This window comes from Pelodiscus sinensis, chromosome 24 (genome assembly GCF_049634645.1).
Source record: "Pelodiscus sinensis isolate JC-2024 chromosome 24, ASM4963464v1, whole genome shotgun sequence".
In the NCBI taxonomy this organism is placed as follows: domain Eukaryota; kingdom Metazoa; phylum Chordata; order Testudines; family Trionychidae; genus Pelodiscus; species Pelodiscus sinensis.
Window position 1 is genome coordinate 25,447,625 of NC_134734.1, and position 25,847 is coordinate 25,473,471.

A 25,847-nucleotide genomic window follows, 5' to 3' on the forward strand; every position below is an offset into this window, starting at 1 on the left:
ATCTGTTCACCTGTCAGTTAACTGACCAGTTAATCAGCGAGCTGGCTGCCTACCAGTGATCCACAGCAGAGGAAGAGGCTGCCTGGACTCCAACTGAGGATCCCTACAAGCAAGTGGTGAGATGGTTCAGACTCAGCATATGGTGCAGGTTTGATGATCAGAGACACAAACTGGGACTTTTGTGAACTAAGCTAAGCTTTTGGGCTCTCTCAGTCTCTTCTTACTGTGTCTGTGTGGACCAAACTGTTCCCATTTACTTTTAATTTTATTTTTACTTATGTTTACTGTAACTGTGGACAATATCTGTGGGCTATAAAATAGCCGTGTTCTACTGTAAGAATTAGATTATTTGTTTCTTCATGAGGTTTTATAAAGTTATTTTAGATTCATTTCTTTAGTTTCTTTTGGAACTTGAACGTAGGGAGGCTGACACTGGGCAATCCTTCCTGAAATTCCTTTCAGACTGACCTCTGGGTCTCCAGTTACTTTCTATGCGAGTGGGGAGTTTTTTAGGCACTGGAGAAGGGCAGTGAAGTCTAGCCCATCCAAGGCTACAAATTGGCACCTGAACAGATGGGACTTGAGGATTGCTCAGAGCTCACCTCTGAACTCTTTGGAGGAGTATTGCAGTTCGTTATAAAATATTATTGAATGTATATGTTTTGTGTTAATACAACAATGGAAACTTGCACCCACTTAGGGTTAGATCCTGATAGGGCCATTTTGGTCAGTGATGTGTCTTCTGTTGACAGAACAGCAGAAGTTGAGAACTACTAGACTCTTTGGTCATGTGACTAATAGGAGGCGGGTGAGGGGAAAACAAAAGGATATGAGTCTCAGTGAATGTGAAGATCCTGTTTCTGTGATACACACGGGCAGAGAATGTGTGTTGCAGAAACCAGGGCAGAAATGGGCTGTAACTCCTATTCATTGTGAGGTTTTGCCATTTCTCTCCACTAGCTCAGCATCCAGAGCACGTCAGTGCAGGACCGTGGAGATTCAGTGCGTTCTGATGGAAGGTTGATGACTGAGACAGGCTGGGGATGCACCTGCATGTAGGTGGATAACTGATGTTACCCCAGTTCTAGACAGCTCCAGTAGCAGCCTCTAGTCCTGCAGTGAGTCTCCCTCCTGACAAGCAGCATCTCTTGTTAGGGAAGATGGCAAATCGGCCCAGCAACAGTAACACTCAACTCACTCCTCCCTCCCTCCCCCACAGGGGAGGTAGCTCCGTAAGGTGCATGGGTTACATCTGCGCACTGCTGGGTATGAGATAGGGAGGCTGGTGGTTTCAGGGGAACTCCAAAGCAAAAGGGAAGATGAGGCTAGCCCAAGATTTTTGCTGGACCCTCTGACCCCACCGCAGCGATGCTGCCTATCTGGTCTGCCTGTGGGGTAGCCGCTTCCCTTGTGTCTTCTTTGCCAGCTGGCTGGGGCTGAAGCTGTGGTTTGGTATCCCACCAAGGCCAACAAAGAAAAAGTCTGTCCCAGCCAGGCCAGGTCCAAAACAAACACAAGAGTCTTTGTCCCCCAACTCACGCTGGGCCCGCCCCCTCCAGCCTAGGGCCTGTCTCCTCCTCAGCCCTTCTGGGGACCTTTGATTCCCTCCCTTCTCTCTGGCTGCATCTAGACTAGCATGATTTTGTGCAAATACTTTTAACGGAAAAGTTTTTCCGTTAAAAGTATTTGTGCAAGCGAGTGTCTACACTGGCATGTGCTTTTGCGCAAAAGCATCCATGCCAGTGTAGACGCTCTCTTGCGCAAGAAAGCTCTGATGGCCATTTTAGCCATCGGGCTTTCTTGAGCAAGAAATTAACATTGCTGTCTACACTGGCCTCTTGCGCAAGAAGGCTTATCCCTGAGCGGGAGCATCAGAATATTTGCGCAAGAAGCTCTGATTTTGTACAGTACAAGGTCAGTGTTCTTGCGCAAATACTCGCAGCCAGTGTAGACAGGCAGCAAGATTTTGTGCAAAATCTTGCCAATGTAGACACAGCCTCTGGGAGCAGCAGCTGCCACAGCTTCCAAGCCAGGGCCTCTCCAACACACTCCCAGGCCTTGTGTAGCCTCCTAGCCTGCCAAGGGATTTTACACAACTTCTGCACCTGGGGAGCTGAGCTAAGTGGGTCACCGGTGGGGCCAGTCACCCTGCAAGAGCCATGCATTCCCCTGGCATCCAGACGGTCACGACACTCCCTAGCTCAGGTTTCACTGTGTAACAGGCCAGTCACATGGCCAGTCAGTGGGGCCTGTCCAGGTCTGTCCTTAGGATTTATGGTGCCCTAGGTGGGATTATTAAACTGGTGCCCCTATGCCTGACTTGCTCTTAGCAACACAAACTTAAGCTTAGAGTATTGGTGCCCCAGAAATACTGGTGCCCTAGGAAACTGCCTATTCTGCCTATGGCTAAGGACAGCCCTGATTACAAGGGGTAAATCACACTTCGGTATTCACTTTTCCACAGGTTTGATGATTTTAAAGACCTTTATTGTAGCCCTCCTGATATAATTTCCAAGCTGAGAAGTTCCAGCCTTTTGAATCTCTCCTCCTAGTGAAGCTGTTCCATGCCTCTGATGCAGCAGTGGAGAACCTTGTTTGGGCTGGGAGCCACTAGCCCTCAGAGATATCCGTTGAAGACCACCCACAAGTGAGAAGAAAAAAACCGCCCCACACAGCTTCCACTGATGCCCCACCCACAGCAAAAGCCTCTGGGGCTTGCCCGGCTATGGCTGCTCCTTCTTCCCAATTTCAGCTCCTCACTTTGGGAAGGGGTTCTGGGGCTTGCCCAACTCTGGCCACTCCTTGCAGCGAAGACAATGGGGCCTTCCCCTTCCCTCCCACTCCTGCAAGGGATTTCCCCTCCCCCGCTTCCAACGTGCCTTCTTAACTGCTAAGGAGGTGTTGCTGGCAGCCCGGGGCTGGGCTGCAAGATGCTTCTTGCTGCAGCCACACTAAGCAAGGAAAGCTATGTCTACTCTCACGGCTTCTTGCACAAGAACAGCCATTCTTCCACAGAGCATCCACACAGCCCACCCGCTCTTGTGCAAGAAAATGTACAGTAAGGCGTGGTAAGAGAGAGCTTCTTGTGCAAGAGCTATGCTCTTTTCTAACTGGTGTAACCTCTCTTGTGCAAGAGCTCTTGCGAAAGAGGGCAGTGTGGACGCGCGGCAGCAATATCTTGCGCAAGAAAGCCCGATGGCTAAAATGGCCATCAGAGGTTTCTTGAGCAAGAGAGCGTCCACACTGCCAAGGATGCTCTTGCGCAAAAGCACATCTCCCACATGGCAGTGTGGCCATTTTCTTGCGCAAGAGTTCTTGCACAAGAACCCTCCAGTGTAGGCATAAGAACATAAGAACGGCCGTACTGGGTCAGACCAAAGGTCCATCTAACCCAGTAGCCTGTCTGCCTACAGTGGCCAGCACCAGGTGCCCCAGAGAGGGTGGACTGAAGACAATGATCAAGCGATTTGTCTCCTGCCATCCTTCTCCAGCCTCTGACACACAGAGGCCAGGGACACCATTTCTATCCCCTGTCTAATAGCCTTTTATGGACCTAACCTCCATGAAATTATCTAGCTTCTCTTTAAACTCTGTTATAGTCCTAGCCTTCACAGCCTCCTGTGGCAAGGAGTTCCACAGGTTGACTACATGCTGTGTGAAGAAGAACTTTCTTTTATTAGTTTTAAACCTGCTACCCATTAATTTCATTTGGTGTCCTCTAGTTCTTCTATTATGAGAACTAATAAATAACTTTTCTTTGTCTGTACTCTCCACACCACTCATGGTTTTATAGACCTTTATCATATCCCCCCTCAGTCTCCTCTTTTTTAAACTGAAAAGTCCCAGTCGCTTTAACCTCTCTTCGTATGGGACCCATTCCAAACCCCTAATCATTTTCGTTGCCCTTTTCTGAACCTTTTCCAAGGCCAAAATATCTTTTTTGAGGTGAGGAGACCACATCTGTACATAGAATTCAAGATGTGGGCGTACCATAGTTTTATACAGGGACAGTAAGATATTCTGTGTCTTATTTTCTATCCCTTTCTTAATAATTCCTAGCATCCTATTTGCCTTTTTGACTGCCGCTGCACTCTGTGTGGAAGTTTTCAGAGATCTATCCACGATAACTCCAAGATCTCTTTCCTGATTTGTCATAGCCAAATTAGCCCCCATCAAACTGTACGTATAGTTGGGGTTATTTTTCCCCATAGCCTAAGAGTTTCCTCCCATGAGCAGAATGAATTTTCTGTTGTGCACCAATACTGAGTTCATGTGGCTTGTTTGGATGTGCCACTGTGACACCCAAGTTATTAATAAATATTTTATAAACCTTTACCTTTTCTCTCTGCTGCCATGTCTCCTCCCCTTGCTCCATCAGCTCCCCTGGTGCCTGGTGCCTGCTGCCCCCCAACTCTTCACCTTCCTCTGCTGTCCTGACTCCTATCCTCAGCCCTCCTGCCCCCCTCCACCAGTCCTTCTCTCCCCCCTATGCCCACTCCTCCAGTAGCCCCACTCTGATCATGTGAGCTACCCCTCCTCATCCCCTCTTCTGACACTTCCCTCTACACACCTGCCCTGCCTCTCTCCTCTGGTGCTGGTCCCTCCCCTGCAGGTGTCTGCCCTTCTGCTTCACCCCAGAATCCCCTGGCACCTGCACCTTCCCTTAGCCCTGCACCCTCCTGGTGCCCCCCCTTCCCTCACTGCTCCTTCCGCCTTTGCCCTCTTTTCCCCTGATGCCCACCCCCTCACCACTCTCTGCCCCCATTCCCCTCATGCCCCTCTGTGCCCTCACACATGACTTGCTCCATCCCCACATTTCTCATGCCCACCCCTTCTTTCAAGCCTTCTCCCAGCACCTCCCTCTCTAGCCCCCAATGCCCTTGCCCTCTCCTCTCCCAGCATCACCCTGTCCCCTCTCCCACTGACACCTCCCCTCCTGCCTTTTTCCTCATTGTCTGCACTTTACCCCCCTGGCATTTGTCTCCCCTGTGCCTTGATGCCTTTCCCTTTCTTCCCCCTCCGCACAAGCCCCTTCCTCTCCCAACCCCTCCCCCAGTTTTCCCCCTCCTCTACCTTCTGTCTTCCACTTTGCAGGGCCAGAGTCTGCGCTCGGGCCCTGGACTCCGAACCCGGAGCTAGGCCACGCAGTGCAACACAGCACAGAGTAGTTTTAAAGTCCCGTGCCATGATGTCACGTCACACCCGGGCGTCTCACCGCCCACCTGGGAACGTCGTGCATGGCAGCAGCAGCAGCATGCGCCGGAGAGGGGGAGCCGCACTGAAAGCCGCGCACGGCAGGGACAGTCTGGGTCTGGGGGGGACACTCTGGGGCCAGGATGGGAGAATGTGCGGGGGGGCTGGCAGGAGGGAGCCGGGGACCACTCCAGGCAGAACCGGAGGAGAGACCCAGTTCCAAATATTGCTGGAGCAGGGCCCCCACTGGCTCCGGTGCTTATCGTCTGTCCCGGCAGAGTAGTGCCCCAGAAATAGTGGTGCCCTTCGCAGCTGCATACTCTGTGTATGCCTAAGGATGGCCCTGGGCCTGACCCACAGCTCACGCCCCACCAGCAGACACCCCCAGCTAGCGACTGCAGCAGGCGTTGGGTCAAGCCCTACAGATGTGGGTTCAGGCACTGGCCTCACCCACCTGCCAGGGGCCGAAAGGCAGGGATGGTTCTAGGCCGCAATGAAGCACAAGGCAGCCCAAGCAGAGTGCCCTGCTGGCCTGTCCGCCCGTGGTTACGTGCCCCGTGCAAGCCGAGCGCAGACACGCAGCACGGCTGGGGCCCGCCGGCTCCTGAAGCCGAGCAGCGAGCATGGGGGGTGCGGAGCTGAGCTCAGATCTCCCCACTGGCCGGGGGGCTGCGGGACATGTTGGTACAACAGAGCCAGGCCTTGAACACACAGGGAGGGGCTAGGGAGTGCAGGGGAAGGAGCGGAGTCAGCCAGAGACAAGGGGCCCCTTCAAGTGGGAGCAGCTGCCCTCACAGCCTGTGCCCAGGCCTCTGTGTAGGGGCAGCCAGGCACTCGGCTCCCAGTGTCTCAGGCCAATGTCTTGTTGGCACTGAGCCCCTGGCCCTGCGCTGCAGCGGGAAGGGGCCCTGCAGTGAGGGGTACACAGGGAGCCTGATCTCCGGCCCTGGCACAGTGAGGCTAACGGGGCCCTGGGGTCACTGAGAGCCGGGCCCCAGCTCCCAGCGTGACAGGCCCCAGTGACACACACAGAACCCCCACAGGCGGAAGGAGCCGTCACCGTCTCACACCCACCTGCCCCTTTTAGGGTTGCCAGGTGTCTAGTTTTGGACCGGACAGTCCAGAATTTGAGCTTTCTGTTTGGGAAACAAATGGAGACAATAGAAGTGTCTGGCCTTTTCTAAATCAGATGGGATGTAGATTGTAATGTCATGTCAAGCGTGTCCAGTATTTTTGTTGAAACCATCTGGCACCCCTACCCCCCATCCAGCCCTGACAAGAGCCACAAGAGAACCTGCCATGACCAAGGGCCAGGCCATCACTTGCCCAGAGGTGGAGGGGGGGCACTTTAGCTTGCCTGGGCGCAGCGCTTCAGACTGGCCAGTTCCCATTCTCAGGCAGAACAACTTCCACACCAGACTGCAGGGAGACACTGCGGATCTGGGATTCCCATGCAAATATGACACCTTCAACCAACCAACCAACACCTAGAGTGGTTCTCTGCATGAAAATGGGTCCTTTCCTATTCAAGTGCTCATCTTCTCACCACTCCTGACACCGCTTCATTAGTTTCATTAACTTGGGTACTGCAATTGTCAAGTATTTCTTCTGCTGTTATATCTAATCTGTCCTCTTTCCACGAGGAGTAACGGTAGTTCGAACTAGGAAGCCTAGTTCGAACTACCTAGTTCGTGCCCCGTGTAGCTGCGCTGCACGGGGTTCGAACGAGCGGGGATTTAAAAATGGCGGCGCCCCGCTTATGCAAATGAAGCCCGCGAAATTCAAATCCCGGGCTTCATTTGCAATTGCGGTATGCCTACATTACCCTCCTAATTCGAATTAGGAGGGTAGTGTAGACATACCCTCTGTCCACATACACCCCCTCTAGCTATCCATCCATCCATCCCTCCCCCCACGCACCCCTCCTATTTATCCCCATGCACCCACTCCTATCTATCTATCTATCTATCTATCTATCTATCTATCTATCTATCTATCTATCTATCTATCTCCATACACCCCTTCTATCTATCTATGTATCTATCCACAAACAGACGGTTCAAGGGAGTTTTCTCAACGTGTTTTGTGTAGGCTAGACAACAGAGACTGCAGGTTGCTGGCTATGGAAGGTGTTCCTCTGAGGGAGCTCAGAAGGCACCAGGCAGCTGCAATAGTTTGGGTATCAGTGGAGGATTTATTACTACAATTAGTCTGCAGAGCCAGCCTTGTCCAGGGCCTGTTATGGAAGCCCTGAGCCCCCCTAGGACAATGCAATCATTGTAGGGTGTGTAGTCACCGTCCTGGCAGACCGCGGATTGTTTTTCATTGTTTCCTTTCCAAGAGCCCCCGTGGTGAGTTTGGAAAGGAGTTTGCAGGGACCCCTCTAGAGCAACCGAAATAAAGGAATTGTGTGTTTAAAAAAACCCTGGTCTGATAATGACTGCTCTGGGTGTGGGCAGGCCTGGGTTCATTAGCATCCAGAGCAGGGATTTCTCATCGGGCAGTGCTTCCTGGATCCCAGAGCTCAGTGGGGGTCTTGCCTTGGAATTGTCTTCCTCTGCCTTTTCCTTGCTTTTGTAAGTCTTCTGATCCGCTTTGGGTCAGGCAGAGCCTGTGCCCTGGTTCCCCAAGGACACAGACCTGGTCGATAGCACCTGCGATGGCCAATCCTGCAAGATGCAGGCGCTTTCCAGCCTGTGGGAGGCTACTGAGGATGCTGGCTTGCAGCTCCCAAAGGGTTAACATTGGTGGTGGGGGCGGGGGAGGCACTGGGGCCCTTTATGGGGCTGGTGACCGGGGGTGATTTGCCCATGTTCAGAAGCATCCTCTGGCAGCCATTTGAGCACAACTGCAGGGGCTGCCTCAGTTTCCCTCCTTTCACCCTTTGAAAGGACCCTAGTGTCTGAATGTGCCCCTGCCTGGGGCTGATTTACTGCCCCATGGTGTAAACAGTCCCTGCACACCCAGCCTATTGGACACCCAAACGCCCCAAACCCAGAACCAGCGGCTGGTTCTTTCCAGGCTTCCCAGACCTGTCCTGGTGGCTCCCCTGGCTCTGGGACACACTAGGACGGCTCCAGCCTCAAGCTGCTCACCCCAGAGGTGGGAGGTGGGTGGCCAGACAGGCTGATTTTCTATGAGCACAGAAACAGTGGCCTGAGTCCTCCCGCAGGTGCCCTTAGCTCCATGCAAAGGGGCTTCTCAATGCAGCCCCTGCCCCTCGTTAGCTGCCTCGGGTTCTCAACCAAGCCTGAGCATGGACAAGCCCATAGGACTTACTACAGGAGACCAGTAATAGAAATGTAGCCGTGTTAGTCTGGGGTAGCTGAAGCAAAATGCAGGACAATGTAGCACTTTAAAGACTAACAAGATGGTTTATTAGATGATGAGCTTTCGTGGGCCAGACCCACTTCCTCAGATGAAATAGTGGAAGAAAATAGTCACAGCCATATATACCAAAGGATACAATTGAAAAAAAATGAACACACATGAAAAGGACAAATCACATTTCAGAACAGGAGGAGGATGCAGGGGGGCGGGGAAGGAAGGAAGGTAAGTGTCTGTGAATTGATGATATTAGAGGTGGGGAGAGTTAGATGTCTGTGAGCTAATGGTATTAGAGGTGATAATTGGGGAAGCTATCTTGGTAATGGGTAAGATAGTTTGAGTATTTGTTCATTCCTTCCCGGAGAGTGTCGAATTTTAACATGAATGACAGTTCAGAGGATTCCCTTTCAAGTGCAGATGTAAAAGGTCTTTGTAGCAGAATGCAGGTGGTTAAGTCATTGAGGGTATGTCTATACTACCCCGCTAGTTCGAACTAGCGGGGTAATGTATGCATACCGAACTTGCTAATGAAGCCCGGGATTTGAATTTCCCGGGCTTCATTAGCATAAAGCCGGCGCCGCCATTTTTAAAAGCCGGCTAGTGCAAACCCCGTGCCGCGCGGCTACACGCGGCACGGGCTAGATAGTTCGAACTAGGTAGCTATTCCGAACTCTCTGTACGCCTCGTGGAACGGGGTTCGCACTAGCCGGCTTTTAAAAATGGCGGCACCGGCTTTATGCTAATGAAGCCCGGGAAATTCAAATCCCGGGCTTCATTAGCAAGTTCGGTATGCATACATTACCCCACTAGTTCGAACTAGGGGGGTAGTGTAGACATACCCAGAGAGTGTCCTTTCTGGTTAAAATGGCAAGAAACTGGTTTTTCTTTGTGATCTTGTCTGATATCTGTTTTGTGGGCATTAATCCTTTGGCAAAGTGTCTGAGACGTTTGTCCAATGTACATAGCAGACGGACACTTTCGGCACATGATAGCATAGATTATATTTCTGGATGCGCAGGAATATGTGTTCTTGATCTTATAACTCACTTGGTTAGGTCCAATAATGGTATCAGCAGAATGAATATGTGGACAAAGCTGACAACGGGGTTTGTTGCAAGGGAAGGTACCAGGGTTGGTATTAGTGTGGTATGTCCTGTGGTTGTTGGTAAGAATCATCTTGAGGTTAGGTGGTTGTCTATAGGAGACTATGGGTCTGTCTCCCAGAGCCTCTTGGAGTATGGTATCCTGTTCCAGTATAGGCTGTAGTTTATTGATAATGTGTTGGACAGGTTTAAGTTGGGGGTTGTAGGTGATGAGAAGTGGTGTTCTATTGTTGGTTTTCTTGGGTCTGTCTTGAAGTAGATGGTTTCTAGGTATTCGTCTGGCTCTTTCAATTTGCTTTTTTATTTCTCCGGGTGGGTAGTTGAGGTTTATAAATGCTTGGTAGAGATCCTGAAGTTTCTGGTCTCTGTCAGTGGGATTAGAGCAGATGCAGTTGTATCGAAGGGCTTGGCTAGAGACGATGGATCGTGTGGTGTGTTCTGGATGGGAGCTGGAAGCATGTAGGTAACTGTATAAGTCGGTGGGTTTTCTGTAGAGGGTGGTGTCTAATTTTCCATTGTTGATTTGTACTGTGGTGTCCAGGAAGTGGATCTCTCGTGTAGAATGGTCCAGGCTGAGGTTGATGGTGGGGTGTAGGTTGTTGAAATCTCTGTGGAATATCTCCAGTGTTTCTTGGCCATGCGTCCAGATCATAAAGATGTCATCGATGTACCGTAGGTAGAGAAGGGGTAAAAGGGGATGGGAGTTGAGGAAATGTTGTTCTAGGTCAGCCATAAAGATGTTAGCATACTGTGGGGCCATGCGTGTACCCATGGCTGTGCCGCTGATCTGGAGGTATAAGTTGTTCTCAAACTGGAAATAATTGTGGGTGAGAACAAAGTTACATAGGTCTCACATTGTTAGATAGGTCTTACATTGTTCTCACCCACAATCGTGATATTTGCATCACTGCGTGAACCTGTGGCCTCACAGTTGGTAGGGGGTTTTCTCAGAGCCCAGCTCAGCCGGCCTGCTTCACTGAGCTGCTGTGATGGGGAGGTGTCTTCAATTCCTTGCTCCAGGCCTCTGTCCAGCAGAGAACCTATAGACCCCCCACTTTAGGGGATCACAGCCCCCCAGTACACAGGGCTGGATTCTCCTCCATGCCAATTCTTCGTCTCCCCCTCCCCCCCCATGCACACACACAGATGCACAAAGGACCCTGATGGTGGGTTTTGATGCACTGGGTGCCCGCTGAAGACCCTTTCCATGGCCAGAGCTGTGTCATGGGGCTCTGGGGTATGATAGAATTCCTAGCGCGGCAGGGTCATGGGGCCATAGACAGAACCATCAGGAGCAATGCCCGTTTCCCACCCTCCACAGCCCCTTTCATCCTGGAGCAAGGCACATGAGCCCTCCCCAGCCCAGCGCCCTGGGTTTGCACTGGCCAAAGGCCAGCACTGGGCTGGGTTCCTTAGGGAGGGGGTGGAATCTCTATTCCTAGAGGTGTTAAGTCCTGGCTGGCTGGGATGGTTGAGCTGGGGCTGGTCCTGCCTTGGGCAGGGGGCTGGACTCGGTGCCTCCGAGGTCTCTGCCCCCCAGGAGTCTGTGATTCTGAGGTGGAGCCCTGTGCTCAGGGTGACACGCTCTGAGGGATTGTGGCTGCCTTGTGCTCACTGGGTGACTTACCCCGAGGGCTGAGTCACATCCCGCCCAGCAGGGGCTTATTGCCAAATCCCAGCTCTTGGTGGGGAAACTGCAGAGCCCCGGGGAGATTTATTTCTCCACAGTCCAGCCTCAGCCGCAGAGAGGAGCCAGGATCGTCCTGCCCGCCAGACCCACCATCCAACCCGTGCCAGGCTCTAGCTCCAGGATCTCTGTCACCAGCCGTCCCACACTGTCCGGATGGAGCGGGCTCGTCTTTCCCCTTCTTTTCTTTTGCTCCTTCTGCTCTTACAGCCTGGCGGTGAGTGATGGGACCTGGAGGGTGGGACACGGTGACACGCCTGTCACCCCCCAACCCTGCGCCTGGGAGCTTAGTGCTGGATTCAGTCCCTTCGTCACCTTTTCCACGTAGCGCTAACCCGGGCCAGCAAAGGGCCGCTCAGCCAGGGCTGGATAGCAGGGCTGGGGGCTGGAATGGAGGGCAATTGGCAGAGCTGAGAGGGGGAAGGGGTTGGAATGGGAGGGGGTTGCATGTTGGGACTCAGGGGCATCAGTGGAGGGAGGGGAGTCCAGGGCTGGAATGGAGGGGAATAGCCCCACTCCCAGCTCCCCTGACCCGATAGGGCTCCATCCTCTCCAGAGGTTTTCAAACAACGGGTAGCACCCTAGCACTGGGCAAGGAAAGTCAGGCCCTGGGGCTCGTGGATGCTGGGGGATCCGGTGAGCAGCGGGGATGCTAAGGCAGCTCCCTGCCTGGCCTGGCACTGCAGACTGCGCTGCACCCAGGAGCGGCCGCCAGCAGCCCCAGCTCCTAGGGGGACAGGCCCGCGCACTGTCCGTGCCCCGAGCACTAGCTCTGCACTCCCACCCGCTGGGAGCTGCTGCTGGCTGCTTCTCGGCACAGCCTGGTCTGCAGGGTCTAGGAGAGGCAGGAAGCTGCCGTAGCCCCCGCTGCACTGCTGCCCAGAAGCCACACAAGATACACCCCTCCTGCCCCAGTCCTGCCCCCCCAAGCCCCCAAAACTCATCCCCAGCCCCTCCCAGAGCCACACTCCAGTCACATTCTGTTGGGCTGTGGCATCAGCGATCTTCCTCACCTGGATCATGAGAAACGTTTGCAGACCCTTGGCCTAAAGAGCCTGGGGAGCAGGGCTGTGGTCGGGCCGGCCAAGGCCCAGAGTGCCTGTGTGCTCATGAGGAACTATCTCCCTGCCACAGGGTGCGGGGCATGACCCTGGGCAGGAAGGGCTACCTCATGGCAGGGCAATAGGGTTGCCAGATGGTTTAGCAAAAAATAACGAACACCCCCTCCCCCCATCAAAAAGCCCAACCGGGGAAAAAATTCAGCTGAGAAAAAAAAGTGGGGGGAGACCAAAGTTGTTGAGCAGGAAAAAAAAATGGATCCTGAGAGTTATTAAGCAAAAAAAATTTAAAAATTTTAAAAAACGGGGCGGGGGGCTGGGCTTAGTTGCTGAGTGTGTGTAGGGCTGCCAGGTGTCCAGTATTGACCCAAACAGTCTGTTATTTTCACCTCCTGGCTGGGAAAAAATCAGACAATACCAGACATTTTAGGACCTTTCAGGTGTTGGGTATTTTCTGAATTTTTTACTGGACAGGAGGCGAAAATACCAGACTGTCCAGGTCAATACCGGACACCTGGCAACCCTAGAGGCAAGGATAGACAAGCAGGGGCGGGGGGAGCTGGAAGGGCAGCAGAGGGGTCAGGCTGAGAGGGACTCCAGCTTGTGTTGCGGCAGCTGCACCAAGCCCCTGTCCATGGGGGAGTGGGGCAGAGGGCCAGGGCAGGATTATCACTGCTTCCTGGCCGCTCCAGGGGGATGTCCCCATGAATTAGTGCCCCCCCACCCAGGGTGGTCAGGTGTCCAGTATTGACCCGGACAGTTCGGTATTTTTGCCTCCTGTCTGGTAAAAAAAATTCAGAAAATACCAAACACCTAAAATGCAGGGGATCTGTCCGGCCCGGCACAGGGAGGCAAGACCGCGGGCGCCAGCTGCCTGTTAGGGCCAAAAAGCCTCAAAAGAATTTCTTCAAGGGGCCATGCTGGTTTTTTAATTTTTAAGGGTTTTTTTTTTTTTTTGCTGAACAACTTTGGTTTCTCCCCCCCCCCCCCCTTTTTTTCGCAACAGAATTTCTTTCCCAGTAGTTTTTTTTGGGGGGGGGTCAGTATTTTTGGTTAAACAATCTGGCAACCCTACCCCCATCCCTGCTCCCCACCCCCAGCACAACCACTGCCGGAGCCAGCCGCACTGTGAGCTGCTCGGGAGCCGCCGCAGGGCCCAGACTAGCCAGGCCACAGGAGAACCTGGCCCAGGCATGTGGGTCAGTCTAGAGGCTGAGATGAAATGGCCCCTCCCTGTGCCTGCATCCCTTGGGGCTGATTTATCTCGTTCATGCCCAGGAGACTGTTCCAAGGCCCCACACCGGGCCCAATCCTCCACTGCCCGGCGCGAGAGAGATGGGTGCACCTCTCGCGGGCGGCATTTCACGCTGCCTTTGCCTCGGGGCAAGCGACTGTGCAAGGCGCAGAGTGAGGGAGAATCGGGCCCAGGATCCTGGCACATATTTCTTTGCTCTTCCACTCCCTGGCCCCTTTGCCACGCGGGGGATGTGGAAATACCCACGGAAACGCCACTTTGGCTGGAGAAGCTGCTCCCAGTCCTGGACAAGGCTGGAACTTGACCTGAGGGACACAGAGAGACGGGAGCTGCCTTCCTGACCCTTCGAGGCTCCCGTGGCCCAGCAGGACTCCGCTGCTGCCTGGACACAGTGTTGCTTGGCCGTTTAATGGGCTGCAATAGGATCCCCAGCTTCCCTTAGGGCCCTGCGGCTACAACACCTGGAAAAGCTGAGTCCTGCTATAGCACAGGGTGGGCCTTTGTGCCTTCGGAGGGTCATTCGTGGCTGCCGCACAGTCCCGGGTAACAGCTGCCAGTGCTGCCCGCTCTCCATGCCCCGTAGCTGATGTGACCCGGCCCCTTGCTCAGTAACACCCAAGGTGATGCCTCAGGGGGAAGGCTGCCCGGCCATGGGGTGTCTGATGCCTGCTCTGCCATCTGTGGGATGTGAACGCAGATCCAGGGGAAGCAATTCCCCCTCCCGCACCTGTAAGCTGTGTGCTTCCTCCTGGGGCCTGTGGGAGCAGGTCTGGGGCCTGAGGAGAGGAGCTGGCCTGGTGATATATCCCCTGTGCTTCTCCCTGTGCACCAGGCTACTCCGGAGCCACCACGGATGACGAGGAGCTGACGGGGATCCTGGGAGGCTCGGTCACTTTTCCCCTGAGGATCCCCGCCCCGCAGAAGTTGAAACACGCAGCCTGGATGGTCAACACATCGACAAGCATCGCCACCGTCACCGGAGGGAACCCGCCCCGCCTCCGGGTTTTTCACCCGGCCTTCGAGGGACGCCTGAGAGTCCCTGAGCAGAGCCACTCGCTGCAGCTCCGCAGCCTGCGCACGGAGGACACAGGCAGCTACAGCGTGGAATTCAGCACAGACACAGAGGACTTCGTCTACAGGGAATTCACGCTGCGCGTCTCCAGTAAGTGCTGGCGGCGGGACCCTGGGGGAGCCTGGAACCAGCCCTGGCCGGGAAGCTCATGGCCACTTGCCAACTTCTTAGGGCAGCTGCTTCTCCTCCTCCATTGTCTCTTCCGCAGCCCCCCAGCTCTGCTCCCCAGCTCTGTCTTGCACGGCCTTTTCCCACCTGGCCACTGCCCCACTGCTCCTGCCCTGCCCACATGGGCCTGGACCAGTGAGGGGCAACCCAGGCTAGTGAGTGGAGGCATGAGCGGCCTCCTCCGTCTCAGTGGCCACTAGACTGGCCAAGCAGCCTCCCGGGATGGGGCAGTTCCGTGCACCGCACTGGCATCCCTACGATGTGCGGGCGGCACCCACTGAACCGTAGCAGCGCTGGGGTTGGCTGCAGAGGGAGCGTTGCATACAACACTGTCTATGAGAGCTATCGGCACGCTCCTCCCCTCGTGTCCCTGGCTTTACGTGCGCGGCACTTTAGCAATATCGGCAGGAAAAAACTTACATGGGGGGAAAACCAGCAGAATCTGGCAACTCTGCACATGGTCAAAAAATGTCTCTCAACTCTCTGCGGTCAAAAAATGTCTCGTGGGCCACACAAAGAACCCAGTGAGCCGCAGGTTGCCCACCGCTGCCATGGACCCTCAGAAACCCAAACTCCTCTTGGACTCTAGGTCTTCTTCATTCCTCCTCTCCGCCGCCCCCCCCCATCCCTCCCAGACTCCACTTCCTGGCCTGCTTTCCCAATCAATGCCAGAGCTAGGCCCCCAAGAGAGCAAGCAGGGAACAAAATTTCTGTTGAACGGGCCATTGCGACACCTGCTTTTGTCCCAGGTGGGGAGCAAAAGAGAACTCTGCCCACTCAGATAGTTCCATGGAAAGTTGCAAAAACTCTCACTCAGGAAATTCAGCGTTTTGACATGTCACTCCCTCTGGAACAGCAGGTGTCGAAATGCTGATCGGTTTCCACACAGGCCTCACCACGTACAGTGGGCTCCAAGGGGTGGAGGGGAAAGACCGTTCAAAATGCAATGCTTGGTTTTGCTTTCAACTCCTGCTCCGGAAAACGGACACTTTTCTTGGCACCAACTCATTCCCCACAAAACCAAATTTTCTGTTCAGTGGAAAATTTCCACCAGCTCAACCCTCAACTGATCTCTAAGGTGGGGCCCCTGCACTGCTCCAAGTGACACCCCCTCCCCTTGCTCCTCCCTGCCAGCTGTAGCATTTTCTTCCTGTCTCCCTGCTGCTGCAAGCATGCTGTGATGATGCAGATCCAAGCAGTGGCTAGTAAATTGCTGTAAGGATTTCAACCATTCTGTGTTTCTTCCCCCCCCCCTTACCCCCCATAGAAGGGCAGCTGCCGCCCACCATCGCCTGTGACTCAGTGGCCTGTGAGAATGACGCCTGTAGCTACACTCTGCACTGCGCCATCAGGGATGGAGGGGAGAACGTGAGTTACAGCTGGAGTCACACGCCCAGCCACATTATATCCAGGGTCTCTGTTGTGCACATCCGGCAGCGGCACCAGGCTGCTCACGAGAATTTCACCTGCACGGCACATCTCCCTGACGGCAACAGCTCCAGCACAGTCTCCCCAAAGGACGTGTGCACAGGTAAGGCCCTGGCTGGGAAAGTGTGGCCCAGGGCTCTCCCAGAGTGTTACCTGCACGAAATACACACTCTAGGGGCACCCTCCTTTACCTGCTTCTAGAGCTCAGGCGTCACTAGCTTAGGCATAACAAAACTCCGGTCATCTGAAGAAGTGGGCTGTGCCTACAAATGCTCACGATACCACCTACATGTTTTGTTAGTCGGCAAAGTGCTACCAGACCATTTGTTTGTTATGTTGATCCTGTACAGACTGCCTTGGCTACCCCAAGCATCTCAATATAGGCACCCACCATTACCCTTCTGCAGGCTCAGGCGTAACCTTGCACTCTGCATGTTTGCAGGGTCGTTTACCAGTGAAAGAGCCTTACACAGTAATATCCTACTTCCTCTCTAGTTAGTAACAATCATCAAAAACACCAGGCATGCCGGCCTCACCGCTCCTAATGAGGCAGATGAACTTGTCTTGCTGGCCAGGCAGGGTCAGGTCCATCTGGGGACTCCAGTTTCAGCGCAGTGTCACTGGCACAGGGTTGAAGTCTGGCAGCTCTCATCTCGGGGGCTATGGCTTGGAGTCGGTTCCCAAAGAACTTCCTTTGGACCCCCAATTTATACAGTGAAACCTGAGTCCTGCTTAGCTCTATTGTGACCAATTAGTTTAGAATGTTTTTACTAACCAATCATAGCATACTGTAACAGAATTACCTAGCCAATCAGACCCCACCACCTCAGTTGATTTGCACCTAGCAAAGTGAATGCTCCAGACAAACAATTAAATACCAGACCGACAACAGGAAGGTGAGGACCACCACCTTGAAATGAGGATTCCTCAGACCCAACTATTGAAAAACATAAAATAGTCTCACAGCACCTTAGAGAGGAACAAAACCCGTGGATGGGCTCATGACTTTTCACGGACACAGCCCACTTCTTCAGATGACTGGCGTTAAAGGTCTAGTTCCGAAATAAATAGGGGATGCGGGGGGCGGGGGGAGGTTTTTCCCCTCTGAAAACTCAGCTATCCCTCTGAAGCTTTTGATAAACGGTTTCTTGCCAGATGAAATGCTGTTGAGCTAATTTTTCTTTACCCGTCTTGAGCTCTGTTTCTTTATCTGGAGGCAGTGGGTGCCTCCCCCCATTCATTGAACAGGATGCCTGGGTGCTAGACTCCGGCTTGTGAGCTCCTAGGCCCCTCAGAGTTAGGTGCAGCGGCTCTCATCTTCCTACGTTCCTATGTGACTCCCGTCCTCGGGTTCTCCTTGCGCAAGCCCTTTGTGTGTCTCTAGCGTCAAGTGGGTGGTACAATATTTGTGTGACAGTCCCATCGACGTCACAGCAACACCCATGCAGCCAGCACCTTACGCAACCCAGCAGGCAGGCAAGCACGACTGCCCTGCCTGGCACATGGCTCACCCGCCAGGAGACGGCTGACAAAGTGGCTCCAGGGACAGGGCTTTGTCTGGGACCGACAACACAGCCCACACAGAGGCCACCTGGGCTTTGTCGAGCCAGGGGCTTGACGCTGGTGGTGGTCTGGCTGCGTCTCTCCGGGGAGCTGAAGATCTGACAGTTTCTCTCCACGTGGGGCCACCAGGAAGGAAGGGTTCTCCCAGTGTTCCAACCAAGCAAGCCCCAGCGGCCCTGATTCAGCACATTGCCTGCCCACGCCCAGTACGTCTCATCGAGTGGGCATCTTCTACCAGCCCTCTCAAGGTCTTCGATGTGCCGGGAAACCAGGCGCAGCCCCAGAGTAACCCATCATGGCATTGAACTCAGCATGCATTGCACTGCCTGACCCTGGCATTTGCTCTGGGCCGAAATGGGGAGAGGACACGGCTGCGCCCTCTGAGACCCAGCACGAGTCCCTGAACATTGGAACACGCGTGAGTGAGGGCAGCGAACACGCTCCACTTAGCAGAAAGAAAGCGTGATCTCTGGGGATTGTCATGGGTTCATCCTCTTCCTAACAGGGTGCTCATGCTACACCTCCCCGACAGGCTCAGGAGGGTGGTGTGGGGTGAACACTCTGTCACATTGGTCCCTGCAAAAGAAGGAAACTACAGTAACCAGGTTGGAGGGTCAAAGCACAAAGAGGAAGCCCTGACTTTCATGGAGTATGAGAGAGATCACCAAGAGCACGACTGGGCAAGGGAGCCAAGAAAATGCAAGCGACAGCATCAAACCAGCGGTGAGCCACAAGGAGGCATCCCAGCGGTACGTGATGTGAGCCCTGTGAGCCCCAGTCCCGCCGCCCACCTCCTGAAGTCCCGCCCCAGGCCGCCCACCTCCTGAAGCCCCGCCCCAGGCCGCCCACCTCCTGAAGCCCCGCCCCAGGCCGCCCACCTCCTGGAGCCCCGCCCCACGCCGCCCACCTCCTGGAGCCCCGCCCTGCCCCGCCCCGCCCGCCCCCTGAAGCCCCACGCCCCAGGCCAAGACAACTTCTACAGTGACTCTGGTTCTACTTTTGATCTCAGGGCATCTCCAGCGACTGGATGAACCCATCCTGATGCAAAACTGTGGAGTTCAATCCCCACACTTGAGTCAACGCAGCTGGGGGGCCATGCTGACTCCCTAGAGTGCCCTGCCAGAGAGCAGTTGCAGTGCCACAGTTGCCAACAAGTTTGTGCAACACAAATCGGCCTAGCCTTAGGCTGAGGGTATAAGGCCCAGCCTGGGTCAAGGGCGGGCAGATAGATGAGTTTTCCACAAGCAGTGCAATAGTTTACAGTTTATAGGGCCCGGCCCTGGGTCAAGGGGGGGCAAATAGATGAGTTTTCCACAGGCAGTGCAATAGTTTACAGTTTATAGGGCCCAGCCCTGGGTCAAGGCGGGGCGGATAGATGAGTTTTCCACAAGCAGTGTAATAGTTTACAGTTTATAGGGCCCAGCCCTGGGTCAAGGGGGGGCAGATAGATGAGTTTTCCACAAGCAGTGTAATAGTTTACAGTTTATAGGGCCCGGCCCTGGGTCAAGGGGGGCAGATAGATGAGTTTTCCACAGGCAGTGCAATAGTTTACAGTTTATAGGGCCCGGCCCTGGGTCAAGGGGGGGCGGATAGATGAGTTTTCCACAGGCAGTGCAATAGTTTATAGTTTATAGGGCCCAGCCCTGGGTCAAGGCGGGGCGGATAGATGAGTTTTCCACAAGCAGTGCAATAGTTTATAGTTTATAGGGCCCGGCCCTGGGTCAAGGCAGGGCGGATAGATGAGTTTTCCACAAGCAGTGCAATAGTTTACAGTTTATAGGGCCCAGCCTGCGTCAAGGCGGGGCGGATAGATGAGTTTTCCACAAGCAGTGCAATAGTTTACAGTTTATAGGGCCCGGCCCTGGGTCAAGGCGGGGCGGATAGATGAGTTTTCCATAGGCAGTGTAATAGTTTACAGTTTATAGGGCCCAGCCCTGGGTCAAGGGGGGGCGGATAGATGAGTTTTCCACAGGCAGTGCAATAGTTTACAGTTTATAGGGCCCGGCCTTGGGTCAAGTGGGGGGGGGGGCAGATAGATGAGTTTTCCACAAGCAGTGTAATAGTTTACAGTTTATAGGGCCCGGCCCTGGGTCAAGGGGGGGCGGATAGATGAGTTTTCCACAGGCAGTGCAATAGTTTACAGTTTATAGGGCCCGGCCTTGGGTCAAGGGGGGGGGGGGGGGCAGATAGATGAGTTTTCCACAAGCAGTGTAATAGTTTACAGTTTATAGGGCCCAGCCTGGGTCAAGGCGGGACGGATAGATGAGTTTTCCACAAGCAGTGTAATAGTTTACAGTTTATAGGGCCCAGCCTGGGTCAAGGTGGGGCGGATAGATGAGTTTTCCACAAGCAGTGTAATAGTTTACAGTTTATAGGGCCCAGCCTGGGTCAAGGTGGGGCGGATAGATGAGTTTTCCACAGGCAGTGCAATAGTTTATAGTTTATAGGGCCCAGCCTGGGTCAAGGCGGGGCGGATAGATGAGTTTTCCACAAGCAGTGCAATAGTTTACAGTTTATAGGGCCCGGCCCTGGGTCAAGGCAGGACGGATAGATGAGTTTTCCACAAGCAGTGCAATAGTTTACAGTTTATAGGGCCCGGCCTGGGTCAAGGCAGGGCGGATAGATGAGTTTTCCACAGGCAGTGCAATAGTTTATAGTTTATAGGGCCCAGCCTGGGTCAAGGCGGGGCGGATAGATGAGTTTTCCACAAGCAGTGCAATAGTTTACAGTTTATAGGGCCCAGCTCTGGGTCAAGGCGGGGCGGATAGATGAGTTTTCCACAAGCAGTGCAATAGTTTACAGTTTATAGGGCCCAGCCCTGGGTCAAGGGGGGCAGATAGATGAGTTTTCCACAGGCAGTGCAATAGTTTATAGTTTATAGGGCCCAGCCCTGGGTCAAGGCAGGGCGGATAGATGAGTTTTCCACAGGCAGTGCAATAGTTTACAGTTTATAGGGCCCGGCCCTGGGTCAAGGGGGGGGGGGGGGCAGATAGATGAGTTTTCCACAAGCAGTGTAATAGTTTACAGTTTATAGGGCCCAACCTGGGTCAAGGCGGGGCGGATAGATGAGTTTTCCACAAGCAGTGTAATAGTTTACAGTTTATAGGGCCCAGCCTGGGTCAAGGTGGGGCGGATAGATGAGTTTTCCACAAGCAGTGCAATAGTTTATAGTTTATAGGGCCCAGCCTGGGTCAAGGCAGGGCGGATAGATGAGTTTTCCACAAGCAGTGCAATAGTTTACAGTTTATAGGGCCCAGCTCTGGGTCAAGGCGGGGCGGATAGATGAGTTTTCCACAAGCAGTGCAATAGTTTACAGTTTATAGGGCCCAGCCCTGGGTCAAGGGGGGGCAGATAGATGAGTTTTCCACAGGCAGTGCAATAGTTTATAGTTTATAGGGCCCAGCCTGGGTCAAGGCAGGGCGGATAGATGAGTTTTCCACAAGCAGTGCAATAGTTTACAGTTTATAGGGCCCAGCCCTGGGTCAAGGTGGGACGGATAGATGAGTTTTCCACAAGCAGTGCAATAGTTTACAGTTTATAGGGCCCAGCCCTGGGTCAAGGGGGGCAGATAGATGAGTTTTCCACAGGCAGTGCAATAGTTTACAGTTTATAGGGCCCGGCCCTGGGTCAAGGGGGGGCGGATAGATGAGTTTTCCACAGGCAGTGCAATAGTTTATAGTTTATAGGGCCCAGCCCTGGGTCAAGGCGGGGCGGATAGATGAGTTTTCCACAAGCAGTGCAATAGTTTATAGTTTATAGGGCCCAGCCCTGGGTCAAGGCGGGGCGGATAGATGAGTTTTCCACAGGCAGTGCAATAGTTTATAGTTTATTGGGCCCAGCCCTGGGTCAAGGCGGGGCGGAGAGATGAGTTTTCCACAAGCAGTGCAATAGTTTACAGTTTATAGGGCCCAGCCCTGGGTCAAGGCGGGGCAAACAAATGTTTACTATAAGTAGTTCAATGGGCTTCGTCTGGGTCCCAGCTGGGCAGGGCTTGGGCCTCCTCACTAGCAGAGAGCCGACAAGCACAGGGGCTTTTGCGCCACAGGGGAAACCTGCCCCCCAAGGGAAGAGGTGGCGGGGGGCATGCAGGCCCACCCACTCCGCTGTGTTCCAGCCCAGGGCCCTGACAGTGGCAGCGCTCCAGCCACGGGGTTGGTGGGGATCCTGGCCGCTACACGCCGATAGGTCTGTGGCTCAGCGGGGATCCAAGCCACAATGCGCTGCCCACCCGACCTCCATCTCCTCAGCTGCCCCGGGGTCGGCTGTCTCTGGGCCACTTCCCAATGACCCCTGGGGGCCTACCAGGCTCAGGCTCTGCTCCTTGGGGTCAGCTGGGGATGGAGGTACTGGCAGGGTGTCCATGGGTTCTGGCTCAGGCAGGGGCCCGGGTGGACTGGTCTAGTCATCAGGAGCTTGGTATGTCTTCAGGGTGTGGCAGAGGTCTCTGCAGCCCAGGCCAAGCCTCAGGGGTTAGCAGGGGTCCTGGAAGCCCAACCTAGTCCTCTTGTCGGGTGCAGCGCAGTTGAGGCCTTCCCTGCAGGAGCTGGGGCCGAGCATCTGCCCTATTTGGCTACTGGGCTCTGACTGAGCTCTCAGCTCTTATACTCCTAGTCCCGCCCTTCAGCTTTCTGTGGGCGGGGCTAGGTGAGGCTGGACCGGCCCACCAAGTGGTCTTAGAGGGCCCTTCAGAGGGAGGCCTTGTTGCTGTCCCAGACTTGTTACATAAACACCCAGTCACCACCACATTCTTGGTGAAAACCTTCAGGCTGTGTCTAGACTGCACCCCTTTTGTGGAAAAGGGATGCAGATTAGACACAGTGCAATTGCAAATGAAGCGGGGATTTAAATCTCCCCCGCTTCATTTGCATGAACATGGCTGCCGCTTTTTTCTGGCTCGGGGCTTTGCCGGAAAAAAGCGCCAGTCTAGACGGGGATCTTTCGGAAAATAAAGCCTTTTCCGAAAGATCCCTTATTCCTGATTTTTAAGAGGAATAAGGGATCTTTCAGAAAAGGCTTTATTTTCCGAAAGATCCCCGTGTAGACTGGCGCTTTTTGCCGGCAAAGCCCCGAGCCGGAAAAAAGGTGCAGCCATGTTCATGCAAATGAAGCGGGGGAGATTTAAATCCCCGCTTCATTTGCAATTGCGCTGTGTCTAATCTGTATCCCTTTTCCGCAAAAGGGGTGCAGTCTAGACACAGCCTCATTGTTTTGCCCTCTTCATTGAGCAATGGCCTACCCTGTCTTTGATCTTCCTTTTGCTTCTTATATATTTATTGAATATTTTCTTGTTATCCTTTTTGTCTCTAGCTAATTTGCGCTCGTTTTGTGCCTTGGCCTTTCTAATTTACCGCCCTGCAAACTTTTGTTATTTGTTTGTATTCCTTTGCTTCTTTTATTTCCATTTCATTTTCCTTTGCTTTTGTAACTGTTTGGTCTTGGATACCATTCCCTTGTCAGTGGTGACCGAATGTCGCTGGTAAAGGTCATGGCAATCATTAGTCTTTCCTTGTTTCCAGCTTCAGTTATTTTAATTCATAAAAATGCAAACCCCAATGCATTGGCGTACAGTTCAGTAACGAGGGGTTTTTGTTTTGGAAATTGAGCAGAGATCTCTAAGGCTCAGCCTGCTGGAGACCATGAGGTCTTACCTTGCTTTGTTCCCGGTGTTCCTGTGCCGATCTATCCATGCTTTACACTATTTTTGACGATATGTGACCAGTTTTGACTGGTCCATTGACCAAGCGTCTCTGGACTGGTCAGTTGCTCCACCCACCCCAGATGCAGAGGGCTACCTCAACTCAGCTTCCTCCAGTGGCTCCCTGCAGTGGCTAGGAAGTCGCGCCAGGGGTTTATCCTGCTTCTGTCCTTCCCGTGCAGAGCAAGTGCCGGAGACTATGATCATTTGCGACTCAGTGCGCTGTGCCCACGGAGCCTGTAACTACACGCTGCGCTGCATTGCCAGGGAGCGAGGGGGAAACGTAGGCTACACCTGGACTCGGGGCCCCCGCGGGGCGGTCGTATCCACCGGACCTGTTCTACAATTCTCTCTCAGACCTTTCGAGGATCTCCCGGCCGTCACCTGCACAGCCCGGCACCCCGCGAGTAACAGCTCCAGGACCGTCTCCTCCATGGAGCTGTGTCCAGGTAACCCCCTCGCCAGTGAAGGGCTGCCCAGCATGGCGAGCTGCTCCTGCCCCCGTCTTTGCTCTGAGGAGGCTCCGGCCTGGGGGAGGGTCTGGAACCTCAGCATGGCAGGGCCGGGGAAGGGGTCACATCTGTAGTGTTGCTTGATGAGCTGCTTGTGGGGAGGATCCGGCAGAGAAGGGGATGGAAATGGAGGAACTGAGGGGCAGGTTTGAGCCCCCTCACCGCCCTCTCCTCCTCCTGTTCCGTGTCGGAGCCCTCAAGCACCGAGCTCCCGGGACGGAGGGCGCATGGGCGGAACTGACTCCAATTCCCCAAAGGAGACACCGGCGCCTGGGCTGGCACAGTCTTGCCCGGGCCCAGCCCTGTTTGCTCAACCCCCGGGTAACCCAGCCCCCGCCATGCCCCAGGGTGCCCCTACAGAGACTGACCCATCGCATTTCTTTGTTTAGATATCGCATCACAACCATCCCTGGCCTCGTCACTGTCCTACGGCCACGTGGGCCTGCTGCTGGTGCTGGTCCTGGGCACCGGGGTCGTGGCGTAGCCGCCCCAGCAACCGCGAGCAGAGACGGGACCGAGAGCAGAGGAGTTGCTACTGTGACTGCTAATCCCGCCTAGTGCCAGCATCCTCCAGCCTGCCAGGCATGTGTGAGGGGATGGGAGGGGCGGCTCTTCCCAAACAACCAGCCTGGCCCTGCCACAACCAGCCCCCAGAACCCCTGCTGTAAGAGTACAGGTGGGCGGAGTGAGCTGCCCCTGAGCCCTGTCCTGTGGGCCGGGAAGGTGCAGGCCACGTGGCCTCTCTCCCCAGTGCTCCAGGGTCGGGCAGGCTGGGGCCACGTGGCCTCTCTCCCCAGTGCTCCGGGGTCGGGCAGGCTGGGGCCACGTGGCCTCTCTCCCCAGTGCTCCGGGGTCAGGCAGGCTGGGGCCACGTGGCCTCTCTCCCCAGTGCTCCGGGGTCAGGCAGGCTGGGGCCACGTGGCCTCCCTCCCCAGTGCTCCAGGGTCGAGCAGGCTGGGGCCACGTGGCCTCTCTCCGCAGTGCTCCAGGGTCGGGCAGGCTGGGGCCACGTGGCCTCTCTCCCCAGTGCTCCGGGGTCAGGCAGGCTGGGGCCACGTGGCCTCCCTCCCCAGTGCTCCAGGGTCGAGCAGGCTGGGGCCACGTGGCCTCTCTCCCCAGTGCTCCAGGGTCAGGCAGGCTGGGGCCACGTGGCCTCTCTCCCCAGTGCTCCAGGGTCGGGCAGGCTGGGGCCATGTGGCCTCTCTCCCCAGTGCTCCAGGGTCTGGCAGGCTGGGGCCATGTGGCTTCCCTCTGCAGTGTTCCGGGGTCGGGCAGGCTGGGGCCACGTGGCCTCCTCCCTCCCCAGTGCTCCAGAGTCAGGCAGGCTGGGGCCACGTGGCCTCCTCCCTCCCCAGTGCTCCGGGCCGGAGAAGCTGGGGCTGCATGCTGCTCCACCTCCCCTTGAGGCTGTGGCGGGAGGTGAGAAAGCTTGGCTTCTGTAAGAGGGCGGGGCCTAGGCAGAAGGGGTGGGGCTAGGAGCTTTCCTCTCCCAGCCCTATCTTCACTCACTGCCCAAGCTCACAGCTTCCAAAGGGTTCATGTCATCAAGTGGGAAGAGAAGCAGAAACACTGGGTCTGGTGATGGGGCTGTCGACTCTGATCCAGTGGTGGAACTGTGGATCTTGTTGTCATTCCCATAACTATCTATGGTGTGTTGGAGTTTGAAACTGCCAAGCTTTACCTATCAGTAATATCTAGTAGCAGTGAGTTCCACAGGTGAACTCCTCTCTCTTTTAAATAAAGTCTCTGCCGCTTAACTCTGCAGTGGGGCTGTGTCTGCATCATG

The 25,847-nt window shown here is 54.6% G+C and overlaps 1 protein-coding gene across 3 annotated transcripts; it reads left to right on the forward strand.

The window, feature by feature from the left end:
• Window positions 1-25,847, forward strand: LOC102460446 (SLAM family member 9-like). Of its 3 annotated transcripts, XM_075907662.1 has the most exons (6): window positions 45-116; window positions 11,352-11,527; window positions 14,456-14,785; window positions 16,131-16,394; window positions 23,732-23,998; window positions 24,451-25,845. In XM_075907662.1, the coding sequence occupies exons 2-6, from the start codon at window positions 11,467-11,469 to the stop codon at window positions 24,543-24,545; spliced, it is 1,017 nt and encodes a 338-aa protein (XP_075763777.1). In that variant the 5' UTR covers window positions 45-116; window positions 11,352-11,466; the 3' UTR covers window positions 24,546-25,845. The 3 variants fall into 3 exon arrangements, with proteins under 3 accessions (XP_075763778.1, XP_075763777.1, XP_075763776.1); XM_075907663.1 differs by lacking the exon at window positions 11,352-11,527 and having other exon boundaries at window positions 1-116; window positions 24,451-25,847; XM_075907661.1 differs by lacking the exon at window positions 45-116 and having other exon boundaries at window positions 11,083-11,527.